The sequence below is a fragment of the Ostrea edulis genome, chromosome 1 (genome assembly GCF_947568905.1).
Source record: "Ostrea edulis chromosome 1, xbOstEdul1.1, whole genome shotgun sequence".
Taxonomy (NCBI): Eukaryota; Metazoa; Mollusca; class Bivalvia; order Ostreida; family Ostreidae; genus Ostrea; species Ostrea edulis.
Genome location: NC_079164.1, coordinates 27,276,282 through 27,291,828, shown reverse-complemented (window position 1 = coordinate 27,291,828; position 15,547 = coordinate 27,276,282). Strand labels below are relative to the sequence as shown.

The 15,547-nt window shown below is 36.3% G+C and overlaps 2 protein-coding genes across 2 annotated transcripts; one reads left to right on the top strand and one right to left on the bottom strand.

Annotated features, from left to right (window-relative positions):
* Positions 1-121: 121 nt before the first annotated feature.
* On the bottom strand, positions 122-6,147 carry LOC125663857 (uncharacterized). Its single transcript, XM_048896269.2, has 7 exons — positions 5,680-6,147; positions 4,641-5,018; positions 4,355-4,537; positions 1,744-1,860; positions 1,509-1,574; positions 1,155-1,245; positions 122-1,047 (listed from the first exon to the last, which is right to left on the bottom strand). The coding sequence occupies exons 1-7, from the start codon at positions 5,729-5,731 to the stop codon at positions 768-770; spliced, it is 1,167 nt and encodes a 388-aa protein (XP_048752226.2). The 5' UTR covers positions 5,732-6,147; the 3' UTR covers positions 122-767.
* A 2,878-nt stretch (positions 6,148-9,025) lies between these two features.
* LOC125665276 (uncharacterized) lies at positions 9,026-13,977 on the top strand. Its single transcript, XM_048897931.2, has 2 exons — positions 9,026-9,678; positions 13,420-13,977. Exons 1-2 carry the CDS (start codon positions 9,366-9,368, stop codon positions 13,842-13,844), a joined length of 738 nt encoding a protein of 245 aa, XP_048753888.2. The 5' UTR covers positions 9,026-9,365; the 3' UTR covers positions 13,845-13,977.
* The last annotated feature ends 1,570 nt before the right edge of the window (positions 13,978-15,547 follow it).

Below are 15,547 nucleotides of genomic sequence, written 5' to 3'. Positions count from 1 at the left end.
TGTTTGTGTCAAACAAATACATATATGTCAGAGTTGTTTACTAAGGTAGCACATAGTGTTTCACTATGTGCCAGCAATACACAACAACTCTTCCTTTAATATTTAGAATCGAACAAGTATATCACAATGTAATCGCAATTTATTGAGAACAAATAAAAAAAATATTTTTCATATTCAAAAAAAGTTTGAGGAAAAAGAAAGTGTGACAGGCGGACGGACCAGGGTAACTTCAATATACCCAGCCTTTATTGAGATAGTACAAGTATAAAACTAGTCCAAAGTCAAATCCGGGTATTTTTCGCATATGCTCATCATAGAACATATGCCAGGAGAGCAACTGGAAGTTCATAACGTCATGCACACTTAAAAACGTTCTTCATTTCGAAAATACATGTTATGATGCAAATCAGAAATCTTTTTAAAGAACACTCTTATTACAGTTTGCTAAACACGGCGTCTGTTTCGAGAGGTGCAGCAGGATTTTTGTTTCAAGGACACTTTCTTGGATTTTGACCAAATGAATTTCTATCTAACGTTAACTACTACCGTAGATTATCAAGGGATAAAATTTCAGGTAGAATTTGGGTTTCTCATATTTTTGGCAAGGAATAAATTTTTTATATGTACTATAAATAAAATCGAATATCATCGGATACATCGTCTGTACTTATATTACGACCTGCTCGCAGGCGGAATATGAATTAATGCGCCGTGAGTCTATCTTTGTAAATCACATCGCTGTCGTTTGTCAAATCCAGTGTTCTTTACTAGTTTCTTGATAACATATCTATGTAAGTTTCAGATTCTGCATCTGAGAGGTCTTGTTCACTGTTCATTGTGTTATTTACTGTGCTGACATGTTTGGAGGGTATGTACAGAGGATAAGAGATTACTCTTGTGGTGCGCGACTGAGGCGGTTCACACAAACACTCCGCTTTATGCATCTCTATCTTGATACCATTGCCCTTTCTTTTGGTCTCCAGTCGGAATACGAGTTTACCACCAGTATCAGCCATGTCGATTACTGCCGACCTCGAGTGCTGCATTCTGAAATATATATATATATTAGCCTAATTTAAATAAAATCTGAATAGCAACCGCCTGATATTTTATTTGATGTATTAAAAGTTAATAGTTTTTTTTCCTTTATGTACCTTTGTTGACAGATTGAAAATGATACAAGGAGAATAAGCATCACGGTGAATATGGTGGGAATCCATATGAAGGCACTGGTGTGGGTCTCCTCTGAAAGAAACGAACCGCATGACATATAATCAAGCTGTTTAAAGATGATTGATTACCCAACTCTCTATTTTGTATTGATTGTGGAAGTTATGAGATTGATCACCGTTCGTTATCTTCGCCTTTTATCTGCTTCATACTAAGACGTTAGAATATTTAACTGCAATGTCATTTATGCCTCATACTGTTAGCCCATCGAAGAACTGACAGATACAAGGGAACAAAACAAAAATGTCATTTATCAAATATTGTAGTATTTCACTTACTTTTCACAATTTTGATGCTACCGTGAGATCCTCCGACTTCAAAGACGATTTTTGACGATTTCTTGACTAGTATGAAAAGATAATGGAAATGGTGGTTATACTTTTCTACATAGAAGGAAGTGATGTTGGGTATAATTCTGATTACAAATATTCAATGAAAACAAAATTTCATGTAAAACAGAGTGAAACTATACCATATATTTCAGAGCTCCATTTCTTTTTAAATGCACCATACCTTCTAATTTCATCATTATATAGGTATTTGTACTTCTTTCCCGCATATCAATTATCAGGTGGTTTGTAAACAGAGGAATGTCTACACCATATAGGCCAGCATTGGACGCTAGGTGTTCTGTAAAATGACTTTAGATTAAATAGCAAAAGTAGCGACAAGTTTTACCAGTATCCTGAGATTTCAAATGACCTATTTCTTAACGTGTCCATCCGTCATCTTGCGTCGTCCGTCATTAACTTTTCTAGGTGCCTTTACTTACTTTTCAAAATTAATTTTGTTGTGGGGCATAAATTTAGGAAGGGGAACAAACATTGTGAATTTTGTGGTCCCTGACCTTATGGAATCCCAGGGTAGGACTGAAACCTTTACTAGAAAAGTGAAACTCATGGATCAGATGGTAAAAATACATACATGTAACTGCTAAAATATGAGCTATTAGGTCTCTGACAAAAGTGTGTAATCTGAGACCAGCATTGGATCATACGGTGAAAATATACTGTATATTTAAACTAGGCATTTATTGAGCATGAATGCTTCTATCAATATCCCTGGATCAAGGATTTAAGCTTCAAGATGGAGCTACATGTATATGCCATATGTATCATATGTTGAAAATGCATATGCTGGCATGAAGCGTTGGAGTTCATATCCTGAAGTATTTTTCAAAATTGAAATTCATTTCACTATTTATTTTTTAACTTCATCTGAATTCTCAGCCGTGAAAATAGACGTGCTATATAGTCCGCATTCATGACGAAATGGCTATCATTTCAGTCGGTAAAATTTCAAAAGGTACAAACATTGTATATCTCAATATTTAGACAATAAAATGCTTTATTTGTTGTTTCATCGGGTAATGAAGGTAGCAAGCATTGCAGGGAAAAAATCATGAATTTTTTCTGCAATGATTGCTACCTTCATATCTATAGTTTTATGTATTTTCGAAGCATACAAAAAGACTAGAAATACGTATTAAAATAATGTATGATTGACTCATTCGTTACGTTAAACGAAACAACCAATTCACCGTTTGATCTTGATGATGTTCCATATTTGGTAATGATAACGCAGACAGGCGGTACTAAAAACTGGATCGAACTAGTTTTCAAAATACATGTATTATTAGCCGCAGATGAAAGCAATGCCAATTCTAAAAGATTGATTGTTTGTGTATTGTTTAACGTACTAATATTTCACTCGGATGGAGACGTTACTATTGCCGATGCAAAGCTGCAAAATTTAGGTCTATGCTCGGCGTTTATGGCCATTGGGCAGGGAGGAATCTTTATCGTGCCACACCTGATATGATACGGAACCTCTGTTTTTGCTATCTCATCCAAAGGACCGCCTCATTTAGTCATCTCTTACGACAAGCAAGGGTTACTGAGGACCCATTCTAGCCCGGATCCCCACGGGATTGATTCCAAAAGAAATATAAGAGAAAATATTCAACGAATGTAAATATTAAGTAATAAATTATGCCCATGGTATAATGCACACCCGGCTTTATCAAAACTGTTGAATTCATGTCTTATGGGCCAAGGGTTCCAGGAACCGGCTGCATGTATTATATATATAGTTATTCAAATATGTATTGATCTCTAATTCTGAGGAAACCACCTTGTGAAAATGTATTAAATGGTTATTACTCTGAACATCTAAAATACACACTGGGTGCATAGTTATGATGAACATGAAGCCCAAATTATGAAATTCATAAACCCCGGGTTTGTAGTTCTGGTCCAAGGGTGGGGTTCTATAGCTCATAGTAAACATGAAATGTAACGAACAGTGATCAATCTCATGACTCCTATAAACAAGACAAGATAGAGAGTTGGGTAAACACGGACCCCTGGACACACTAGAGGTGGGATCAGGTGCATAGGAGGAGTAAGCATCACCTGTCGACCGGTCACACCTGCCGTGAGCCCTATATCTTGATCAGGTAAACGGAGTTATTCGTTGTCAAAATCAGTGTGCCAAGAACGGCCTTCATTGTAAGAATCGGAATGAAACACGCCAGACAGCAGTTAACTCAATAGATTTACTCCTGAATATCTAACTTGTGTATACACGAAGATTGCTAACCGGAAAATGTGTATTAACCTTGAACCAAAGTCATTTGAATAAGGTCAAGATCACTTGTTTTAACTTGTTTTCTTGATACTATTTGATGATGTACTGACTGTTGATCTATACAAATAAGAGGATCTTGGTTTAAACTATGAAGTAATACACTGCTTATTACATCAGAGATATTAGCAATACTAGGATTGCCTGTGCTTCTATTTTAACATACGGACATTTAGTTCTCAATCACTTGCACCACACAATTGCACACAACACTTGAGGATAAGGCACCTCCACCCTCACTTTGATAAACAATGTTATGTGCCTGACATGTGCATTACATGATACTCAGATGATCGATACAGCCCGTGGGTCTATTGGTACTACTGGATGTGAAGGTCAACATATCCTAAACGACTATAGATTCTATGGTTGAATGGCCTTCAAATAATTCTGTATCTTTGAAATGAATATATCTTGGTCCCATGTCAATGCATAGATAATGTAAAAGTAAACAAAAATCTTCGCTGACATTTCATACCATAGATAAGAATTCCATTCGATGAAATGCGTAACTCTGTCTGGTAGGTTTGTAAAATTTTAACTTTTGATAAATCGGCGTAAACATGACAAGGCTGGTCACTAAATCCGTCAAAGAGCTGTAGGTAAATATGTTTTGATCTATTGTCCGTTACTCCGGAACAGTTCCTCACTACATGTGCATCTACGAAGAACAAAAAATAAAATATTCACGAATTCGTCTGAAACATTATAAATAAACTAGCCAGATATTGAATAGGTTCAGAAATATGTGTACATGTACACACCTGGTATGCATTCATATTCAATACTCTGACGAAACGAGATGTTAAGACTGTCCTTGCATAAACTTCGAAGATCGGAATCAATTTTTCCAAAATAATCTGCAGGTAATGTACACTCTCTTTTGTTATTACATTGGTTTACTGCAGATGCAAACGGTGATGAATATTTTCTTATCATTTCTTCGAGTGGTAATGAAAAACTACAATAATTTGAAATCATTTCCTGACATCCCGATGTATTTTCTGGCGGAGTCCATTGCTGGACGACATCTTTACCGATGTGGCGTGTGATATATATACTGTGGTTCTGGAAACATTGGAGTGTGTAATTGTTCCAGTATTGTGTTTCCATACACGGAGACGAAATCAGCATACATTTCACTGCCAAATGAAAAACATGACATCACATTCTTGAAAATAATTAACATTTGTGTAAAAGGAGAAAATTAAAGCTTGTTGCATTTTACAGAAGTTCAGAATATTGTTAAATGAAATGCATGTTTCATCATGATTTACTATGAATTGGAACAACATTAACTCAATATTTGGATGCATTCTCTTACCGTTGTGAAATATATTTAAGATATTGTTCAATATATCGTGATATTGAAACAATGGTATTTAAAGAGGACAAAACCAATTATGATTGTAACACGAATCTTCATTGTTTTGATGATTGATTAATATAGAGTTAATCTAATTTCTCTCCTCGGTAGCTATTATCGCGCAAATTAAACCGGAATATACGTAACGGCCAAAGGAATGAACAATTACTGACAGCTTGAAAGGTGAGGGGAAGTTTGGATATCAATATATGTGTGACAAATGATTTCAGTATAGAATATCAATGTGTAACAACTGATTTCAGTATCGAATGCCTACGTGGAATATAAATACTCACAAATTAATGTTATTTATTGGTCTGTTCTTTGATTACAAAACATTCATATTGCGGTTACCAAACAGTTAAGACGTGATTATTTTTAACTGTGTATTTTTCTATATGGTTATGAAGAAAAGAAATCATGAAAATATACATTACCTTTCAAGTCTAGGAAAATGTAAAATAAAATCAATTCAACAGCATACACCATATTCACACGCTCATTGCGGAAATATTGAATGTTTCACACGTAAGAACTGTTTTAAGAAACAATAAGAATTGTTTAAGGACCAATATATATGAAATATAAACACTTCAAGCCAACTGAATTGTGCCCCAATGTTCTAGTGATTTAATCCGGGTTTAATGATTTAGTATTCATCACGATATAATGATATTGTGAAAAAAATGTGCAATTTTATGATGCCATAAATCTTCCAATGCATTGAACGTCTAGATTGATATTGAGGGCATGCGCGGATCAAGAATTTTTCCACAGGTTGGAGATTCTACGATATGCAATTACATTGTATTTTCAAGGGTCCAATCTACAGGTGTATATTAGGGTCTAACACAGTATGTTAGTGCATAAAAGTAGACAAATATTTGTATATTTGCCAATCTCGAGGGGAGGGTTACCACCACCCCTACCCCACCCCTCTTATATCTGCGCCTGTTTTCGATATTCAAGCTTTTTTTAGTGGTGATGGTTGTGTCGAAATGCATTGGGTGGTAATTGCGCTAACGTAAAACTGGCATGGTACTTCTACATGATTTTGTACCTCAAAATACCTAGTCAGTACATTACTTTATGTATGAGAAAGGTTTGTCTTGTCACAAAGAATGGGGAAATACTCAAAGAAATGACCCAAAACTGGTGTTAATGCTTTTATTTAAACAATGGCAATGCCAAAGTCTCCAAGAAATAGAACATTTCTGTAGATGCTTACAAAAAGTAACAATGTTTGAAACACTTCGCAATACACATCAGTAGTGCACATGACAGACATAATTTTATATGAAGCAATAATTGAGTTTATTAGCATTAGTTTGTTACATGTACTTAATGTGACTATATCGTACGAAATTAACTTAAAGGATCATAAAAAGATCCGTTGTCCGATAAACGGGAATATGTAGAGTGAATCTGTTAAAAAGACTCCATACAATCAAAAACGATGAAATTTTACATCGCCTTGTATTTGGAGATTTATGTGGACGTTGATGTGAAAAGGCTCACTTCTCTAAGAAAAATGGTGCATTTACAAAATCAACGAATAGATTACTTAGAGAGGATGGCTGAAATGTTGATTCGGAGAGAGAAACATGACAAGTACGCATTAATAAATAACAACAGGAATCGTGTGATCCACAAAAATATTTCAGAAAATCGTGAACAGGGAACAGTTGGGTTCCAGGAAAGCGAGGGGACTCAAAGGTTACAACGTGACACTAAATCAGACATGGATAAGTAGATGCACAAGTACAGAACGGATATTTGTTGAGTTCAATGTCAAATACAGGAAATTCTATATATATTCGATTTAAACTATTAAAAGAAATTAAAAAAGAAAAATACACACAAAATTGAAATTCTGTATGTTTTTCCTCTATTTCTTAAAAGAGAGAGAAAGGGGGGGTTGCAACGACACTGTTCAATGGCCGGAAGGAATGTTGAGCATAGTCATAAATTCTGCAGCCCTTCACCGGCGATGGTGACATATCCATATGATTGAAAGATTCTAGAGCGGGACGTTTAAAAATTAAACCATCCATCCAACCTAACCATACCACTAAAGTGCGACCAAAAAAGGAAAAAGGAAAAATAAAGACAAATATCTACATCATTAACAGTAATATTGCACGAATAGACAAAATTGATAAATGAACTATTTCTGACTAAAAGTGTACTAGAATGCTAATTCGTCACCAGCGTATCTGATATAAATAGATACAACGTACATGTAGAGAGAGAGAGAGAGAGAGAGAGAGAGAGAGAGAGAGAGAGAGGCTAAAGTACTGAATTGTACATAAAATTAGAGAGAAAAATAACAAAACTGTGGTATCGTGAAGATGATTGGAAGGTCATTAGAGCAATTATGTTGAAACGTTAGGTGGTAATTCGTACCATTGTGGATTGGGAATGATGAACAGTGCCGACAAAGACAAATGCTAGTAAGAATAAAGTGATTCAATAATATCAAAATACAAAATCACACAACCAATTGACGAATAAATGAATCTCGCACAAAGATCACCACCCCAAAACGACAACAGAAATCGTGTGAACCACAAAAATATTTCAGAAAGTCGATCATGAACAAGGAACAGCTGGGATCCAGGAAATTGAGCTGACTCAAAGGTTACAGCGTGACACTAAATCAGAGATGAAAGTACAATATGTAGATGCATAGGTACAGAACGGTTATTTGTTGAGTTCAATGTCAAATACAGGAAAGTATGTCTATACATTTAATATAAGAACATCCGTGCCCGGTTTAAAGTATTAAAAGAAATTGAAAAAGAAAAAATACACAAAAAATTGAAATTCTGTATGCCTTTTCCTCTATTTCTTTTAAGAGAGAGAGAGAGAGAGAGAGAGAGAGAGAGAGGAAATGCAACAACACTATTGGTTATTCAAACTTCACATTTTCGACGCAACCCGCGTCTTCATGACTTCATCAAGAGAAACGTATTACATAAACAGATATTACATACTACACATCCTGGTTAACTACATGTAAAATAGGTCCTCAGTACCCCTTGCTTGTCTTGAGGCAAGTGAATGGCCAAATAGGTTAGTCCATCATGTGATACTGCCAAACACGATAAAGAACCCCCCCCCCCCCCCCCCGCTCAAAGGCCGTAAGGAATGCCGAGCATTGGCCTAAATTTTGCAGCCCTTCACCGGGAATGGTGACATCTCCATATGATTGAAAGATTCTTGACTCTTGATTCTTAACGCCCCGTTAAACAATATACAACCATCCATCAAACGAACCCATGTTACTCAAGTGCGACCAAAAAAAAAAAAAAGAGAAAAAAAAAACCCAAATATCTACATCATACACGAATTTACTAAATTAATAAATATACTATTTTTAACTAAAAATGTACTAGAATGCGAATTCGTCACCAACGTATCTGATAAGAATAGATAGATAGGAGAGAGAGAGAGAGAGAGAGAGAGAGAGAGAGAGAGAGAGAGAGAGAGGCTAAAGTACTGAATTGTACATAAAATTAGAGAGAAAAATAACAAAACAGCGGTATTGTGAAGATGATTGGAAGATCACTAGGTAGCAGCGGATAGTTTCGCACTATTAAATGTAGATCTCCAAGACTGGACTAATATTGACATCATAGGTACATACATGTTATACAAAACCTTAGAATGCAAGGTATTTGGTTTTTAAACGGGGGACGTTTGGAAACAACCATAACGGTCCCGTTACGATTAGAACTAGGTGTTTGGTACAATTATTTTAAAAAGATTATGTCAGGAAGATTCAACATTTATCATTTAATCAATCTCATTATTTGAGAAAACAGGCTGTTCTACTTACATCAACGGTGTTTTTTGGATTTTTTTTTAAAAGTTAGTTTTTTTTGTAATTATTTGTTGATTTATTTTTTGTACTCCGCAAGAAAAAGGTCAGACGATGGTATGTATTGAAGTTCATTGGTTTCTATGGAACTACTGAGAGACTGAAAATAAACTCCCTTATATATTTACTTGCACTGATTTGTCGTATGAGATACGCCTAGAGGAGTATTAATGGTGACTCTCTCCGATAAAACGGAACGTCTAGAGCAAATCTGTTGTAAAAACTCCAAAACATTTTAAAATGGTAATATTTTTGCTTTTTTCCTTCATTTTACTCCCGTGTTTGTATTCGGCGACCCATGCTATCATTGATGTGAAGGAGCTCACTTCTCTAAGAGAAACGGTACGTTTACAGAATCAACGAATATATTACTTAGAAAAGATGATGGAAATGTTGATTCAGAGAGAGAAACATGACAAGTCCGTATTGATAGATGACAACAGGAATCGTGTGATCCACAAAAATATTTCAGAAAGTCGTGAACAGGGAACAGCTGGGTTCCAGGACACCGAGCGGACTCAAAGGTTACAACGTGACACTAAATCATACATGAGTAAGTTTTTGTATAAAGCACTGAAATGACTTGGCCCAGCGTAAGATTGATCAGTTCAGATCAGTCTTGACGCTCGATAGGAACAGACTTTTCTATTATCACATATTACACTCAATAATCTAAGTTTTGTTATCAGCTTTTGTAGTTTAGTTGTAGATTTAGTTTCCTTTTCTATTTAGTTTTCTTTTCTATATAAATATTCTCTCGTCCCGAGGAAGGGACAAGTTATTCGTGTCATTGGTAATTTTTAGTGCTTTTATATCCCTTTTTTATTTGACCTCGTATCTACTATTAGATCCGACACTTTTGATTGTTGAGTGTTGTTGGATTTTAGTGCTTTCTATATATATATATATATATATATAGATAGATAGATAGATAGATTAGATATAGATATCTAGCATAATATAATGTGTGTGTGTGTGTGTGTGTGTGTGTGTGTGTGTGTGGATAGATAGATGTATATTTATGAAGGATTTTCATTTATAATGCACGTGGGCAAGCACGATAACAGTATTTGATCTACATGTAGTAGAAACATCACGTAGAGTAGGATTTCATTTACAATATGTAGTTATATTTAAAATAATTTTATGTTTCATAGAAAATTTCAACTCTATTTCACTCACCAATTGCAAGAACTTGCGGGCTCTCCATACTTCCGTGTCGTCATAATTATTTACTTTCTACTTCAACTTGCGACGTCAAATGGTCATAAAAATTTCGAAGAGGAACGTTTGTTATCTATCTCAAAGAATAAATAATTGGATAGGAAATTCGCTTGATGGCCTTTTAATGTGACTGAGTTAAAGTGTATAATTTACATCAACTGATAAAGCCTGATTAAAAAAAATAAACCACATGCATTTATCCGTATGATGATATCCAACTAATACCAGTACGCCTTGTACCGCCGTGAGCAATGTGAATTACACGCAAAACTTTACTTATCAACTCAAGCTTGTTACACTGTCAATTTAAAAATCTGTATCGTGTTTTATGCTTTGCGATAGGAATCAATTCACGTATGGACGAAAGAGAATGATACAAATCATCACAGATCTCCAAATATTCAATAGCAGAGACATATATAGCACGTCACATCACCAAACGGTTTTCTCACTTTTCCGTTTTCCATAGCCTCCATAAAAAAATCGTCATCAAACGAGTGCAGAACCTTTACATGTCTTATCAAATTAAACAATCTAAGATAACGTCTTTGACAAAACACACCTTATATACTCTTTAGTTTTTGAAGGTGTTGTTCTCTTTAGTGTTGATTAAGGATGATTAACTGAAGTCGTCTGCAATTTTCACATAGCACAAACATTTTGTAAAATGATTATTTATATCAATGAAATAAGTCTTTTGAAATCCCAATGACCGATTAAATTGCTATTTATTTCCATAATCCTCTCATCACTAAAATCACCATGTCTTTATCATTCTCCTTCAATGAATAATAAGTCTGTAAAACAGTTTGTTGTATGTAAACTTAAATTTATTATCCGCAGGGACATTCTTATAGTCCGTCCTTTATGGGTCCTTCTCATGATTGGTCAACATTCTGCAAAACACTGGAATTGTCAGATTTCAGGGATGGGCCTGGCGGTACCTTCTAACGCTGGGAGCCTGTTCCAAACGTGTTTTAATCGCGGAGCATCTGAGGTCTCGCAACCCGTGTATTCCGCAGTCTGTATATTTGTATATTGGGGATGTTTAGTCTGTATTCGTTCTCCTCGGTTGTCAGCGTGCACTATGACCGGTTTCGATTTTTTTAATGCTGATTTGATGAAGCACCGCTCATTTCTGTTTTAAGGTTAGTTCATTTTTGTACCCTACCGCAACTTATTTATTTACGGATAAAGATGTTATATGGAATAGTCCGTGTTCTTCTGGTGTGTCCAGGGGTCCGTGTTTGCCCAACTCTCTATTTTGTATTGCTTATAAGAGTTATGAGATTGATCACTGTTCGTTATCTTCGCCTTCCAAGTACTTTAAATTTATTAAAATGTAGTTGTCATCCATGTATAGGGATGCCATACTAAAATAACTGCTCAATTTGATAAGTCAGCACTAAGCTACGGAAGCCGATAGGTGCCACGGTATAAAATTAATATTTATTTAACTGGCGGCCGCCACTTAATTTATGTGGCGGCCGCCACTTAATTTAACTGGCGGCCGCAACTTATTAACTGGCGGCCGCAACTTATTATCTGGCGGCCGCCATATAAATTAACTGGCGGCCGCTACTTAATTTATCTGGCGGTCGCCACTTAATTTATGTGGCGGCCGCCACTTAATTTAACTGGCGGCCGCCACTTATTATCTCGCGGTCGCCACTTATTGTCTGGCGGCCACCAGTTAATTTATCTGGCGGCCGTCAGTTAATTATATGGCGGCCGCCATATAAATTAAATGGCGGCCGCCACTTAATTTATATGGCGGCCGAGACTAAAATTAAATCGTTTATATGGCTGTCACCAGTTATTCAATTCCTCTCTCTTTCTCTATCTCTCTCTCAAAATGAAAGGGGTGCAATCCCTCCCAATGCTTAGTAATATGTATGTGATATATATATATATATATATATATATATATATATATATATATATATATACAATTAAGAGCATTAAATTATTGTTTTTCGATTGTAATATTAAATACGTAGAACCAAGGGGCTGACCCTCCATTTTTTTGACAACGTTCAATTTCTATTATTTTCACATGCAAACTATAATTATTTTCACATGTGAAATAAGATTAATTGGCGGATTGCCCCCCCCCCCACCCCCCCCCCCCACCCCCTACTCTTTTGGTGGTAGTAATGAATGGTAAAGATGTAATAATGAATGAACTGATCAATTGAAGAATGAACGGAGCCCCCTCCCTCCAATTTAGGAGTACGAAGTTTGGACAAAAGAGACATTTTAGGTTCCTTTTTTGCTTGTCAACAATTGTAGAAGACAATTTCTCCTCCGAGTGTCCCTATATACTTTGAAAAACGATGCTGCGTGTTTGCGTACTATTCTAAATCTTTCCAAAATAATCACTCAGCGATACGAATTACATTGTTTTTGCAATTGGCAGCCGCCATATATGAATTAAGTGGCGGCCGCCAGATAAAATAACTGGCGGCCGCCAGTTAATTTATATGGCGGCCGCCAGTTAATAAGTGGTGGCCGCCAGTTAAAATAAGTGGCGGCCGCCACATAAATTAAGTGGCGACCGCCAGTTAAATAAATATTAATTCTATACCCTGGCACCTATCGGCTTCCGTACTAAGCCTCTTAGCCAATGACATTGCAAAAAACAAATCATGTTCGAAAAGAACGGTAAAATGGCGGGTGGTAAACTTGTGAAACATCAAAATATTGACTTTATACGATCTTAAATGTTTTCTGAAAAAAATTAAAAGTACATTAGTCATGTTGTATACGCAATAATTACGTAATTCAAGGCTAGTCAACACCAAAAATTGTCATAGGTTTAAAGAAACAAAGATACACAAGACAGTAGCGCTGCGCATGGATGAATGAGAGATCTGGTTCAAATTAACTTTAAGTACAATGTAAGATGATAAAACATAAAAACCAACTATCACACACACACACACAGACACACACACACACACACACACACACACACACACACACACACACACAGAGAGAGAGAGAGAGAGAGAGAGAGATTTTGAGCATTGCACTACTGACCTATTTATCCGATGTATTTTTATTACAGGAAATACATCTCCTGCATCAGTTTCATTTTTCGCCTACATGACTTATATAGAAGATGATGTGTCAACGCACCACACCTTAATCTTTGACCATGCCCCTTTGAATGTCGGAGGTGGATATCACCAGAATTCCGGAATTTTCATTGCTCCTACGACTGGGGTTTATGTATTTATGTGGTCTGTTAGGATAAACAAACAATCAATTGTGCTGATTGTGAATGGTTCTTCTTACACATCGCTTTATAATAGAAGTGTTGTTCTAGAGCATAGTGACGGCGCAGATGAAACCGTGACAGGATTTGCCGTCGCGCATGTCAACCAGGGGGATGATGTCTTTCTCCGAACTCATTCATCATATCATGGAGACGGGGGGATATTCAGCAATGAGTTTGGTAGATCATCGTTTTGTGGCTGGTTACTACGTTGAAAAGAAAGTCCAGAATCTCTCTGTCATTCGTTTAAACAGAACAGCGCATGCTTAACGTATATCTTGTAAGGTATGTTGTCCCCACATGTTGAATCATACTACACTTTGTACATTTTATGACTCGATCAATAAATCAATATATTGTATATTGGTTATACATGTGATTCTTCTTTACAGCCGCTTTCAACTTACATCAGACCGAACTTCACAAACGAAGTCAACACAACGAAGCAATATACTCTGTTTTAACCAGTACATAATATGTATATAAACGACCGATAATCTTTGGAAAGAGGGGAATTCAATTCTAAAAGCAACCGTTACAATACTTAGATTTACATTTTAGGTAAAGCGTAAATATATTTCCATCCCAAATATATCAGATGATTAGGATAACTCCGTTTACCTGATCAGGATATATGGCTCACGGCGGGTGTGACCGGTTGACAGGGGATGCTTACTCCTCCGAGGCACCTGATCCCACCTCTGGTATGTCCAGGGGTCCGTGTTTGCCCAATTATCTATTTTGTATTGCTTGTGGGAGTTATGAAATTGATCACTGTTCGTTATCTTCGCCTTTCAAAGGACATCTGATTTGCAAGTAGAAAGACACTGAAGTTTATTTTCCACCTTTTAATCGTGTGTTTTCAAGCACTTACCGATAAAATGCACATACACTTGTTTCTGTAAATAAGTTATCACCTCTGTATGCAAGGTGAAGATAACGAACAGTGATCAGTCTCATAACTCTTACAAGCAATACAAAATAGATAGTTGGGCAAACACGGACCCCTGGACACACCAGAGGTGGGATCAGGTGCCTAGGAGGAGTAAGCATCCCCTGTTGACCGGTCACACCCGCCGTGAGCCCCATATCCTGATCAGGTAAACGGAGTTATCCGCAGTCAAATCAGTGTGCTAAGAACGGCTTAACAATCGGTATGAAACACGTCAGACAGCATTTGACCCAATGTATACTAATAATAACAGAAGGTACTTTGCTTCAAATAACACTGAATGACATCCCCTGAGAATATCAGCCTTTTGAGCTACCAACGAATATGTGATGCAAAAATAAAAACATGTATGCATGACTGCATTGATTGCCTCTTATCTCCGGAAACTGCAACAAAGCATGGGTCTACAGCCCGATTTTCCGTTTTCTATCACGAAGTGCTTTGTACTAATACCGCGCAGAATAAGTGCACCATTTTGATTGGCTAACACGCTCTTCTAAATTATGTTTGGAATTCTTTAGAATTATTCATAGAAAGATGAAGAGTCAGAGATGAATTAAAAATAGCAGGCAAAAGGTGGTTTTAATTTTTTATAGTGACCATTGACCATAATTAATCTTATTTGATATAGGGGATAAAAATAAAGGGGGTCCATTAACCCATTTTTCCACAGGCATCCGATGTATAGATACAACTAAAGGGGAAGGGGGCTTTTGCAGGCTTTTTTGTAAGCTTTAGAGATTAGCGACTGGTAGTATAAAATACTATAACAGTATACACTGCAAGGTCGGTATAAGGCTTACAAAAAGCGTGAAACGATTACATAAATTGAAATTGGGATAGGGTAAACGGGGAATCTACAAATTTCTGAGAAATAATCGCCGCTAAAAAATCTGAAGAGAGGGGGTGGGGGTATAGTAGTATCCATACTTCACATGACTGTGAATTTTTGCATATCAGCACAGA

Coding starts and splice junctions, on each gene's coding strand:
- LOC125663857 (XM_048896269.2), bottom strand. CDS start 5,731: ATGGTGTATGCTGTTGAATTGATTTTATTTTACATTTTCCTAGACTTG. Junction 5,019..5,679: donor CATTTTCCTAGACTTGAAAG/GTAATGTATATT, acceptor TTCATTTGGCAG/TGAAATGTATGCTGATTTCG. Junction 1,575..1,743: donor TATAATGATGAAATTAGAAG/GTATGGTGCATT, acceptor TTTTCATACTAG/TCAAGAAATCGTCAAAAATC.
- LOC125665276 (XM_048897931.2), top strand. CDS start 9,366: ATGGTAATATTTTTGCTTTTTTCCTTCATTTTACTCCCGTGTTTGTAT. Junction 9,679..13,419: donor TGACACTAAATCATACATGA/GTAAGTTTTTGT, acceptor TTTTTATTACAG/GAAATACATCTCCTGCATCA.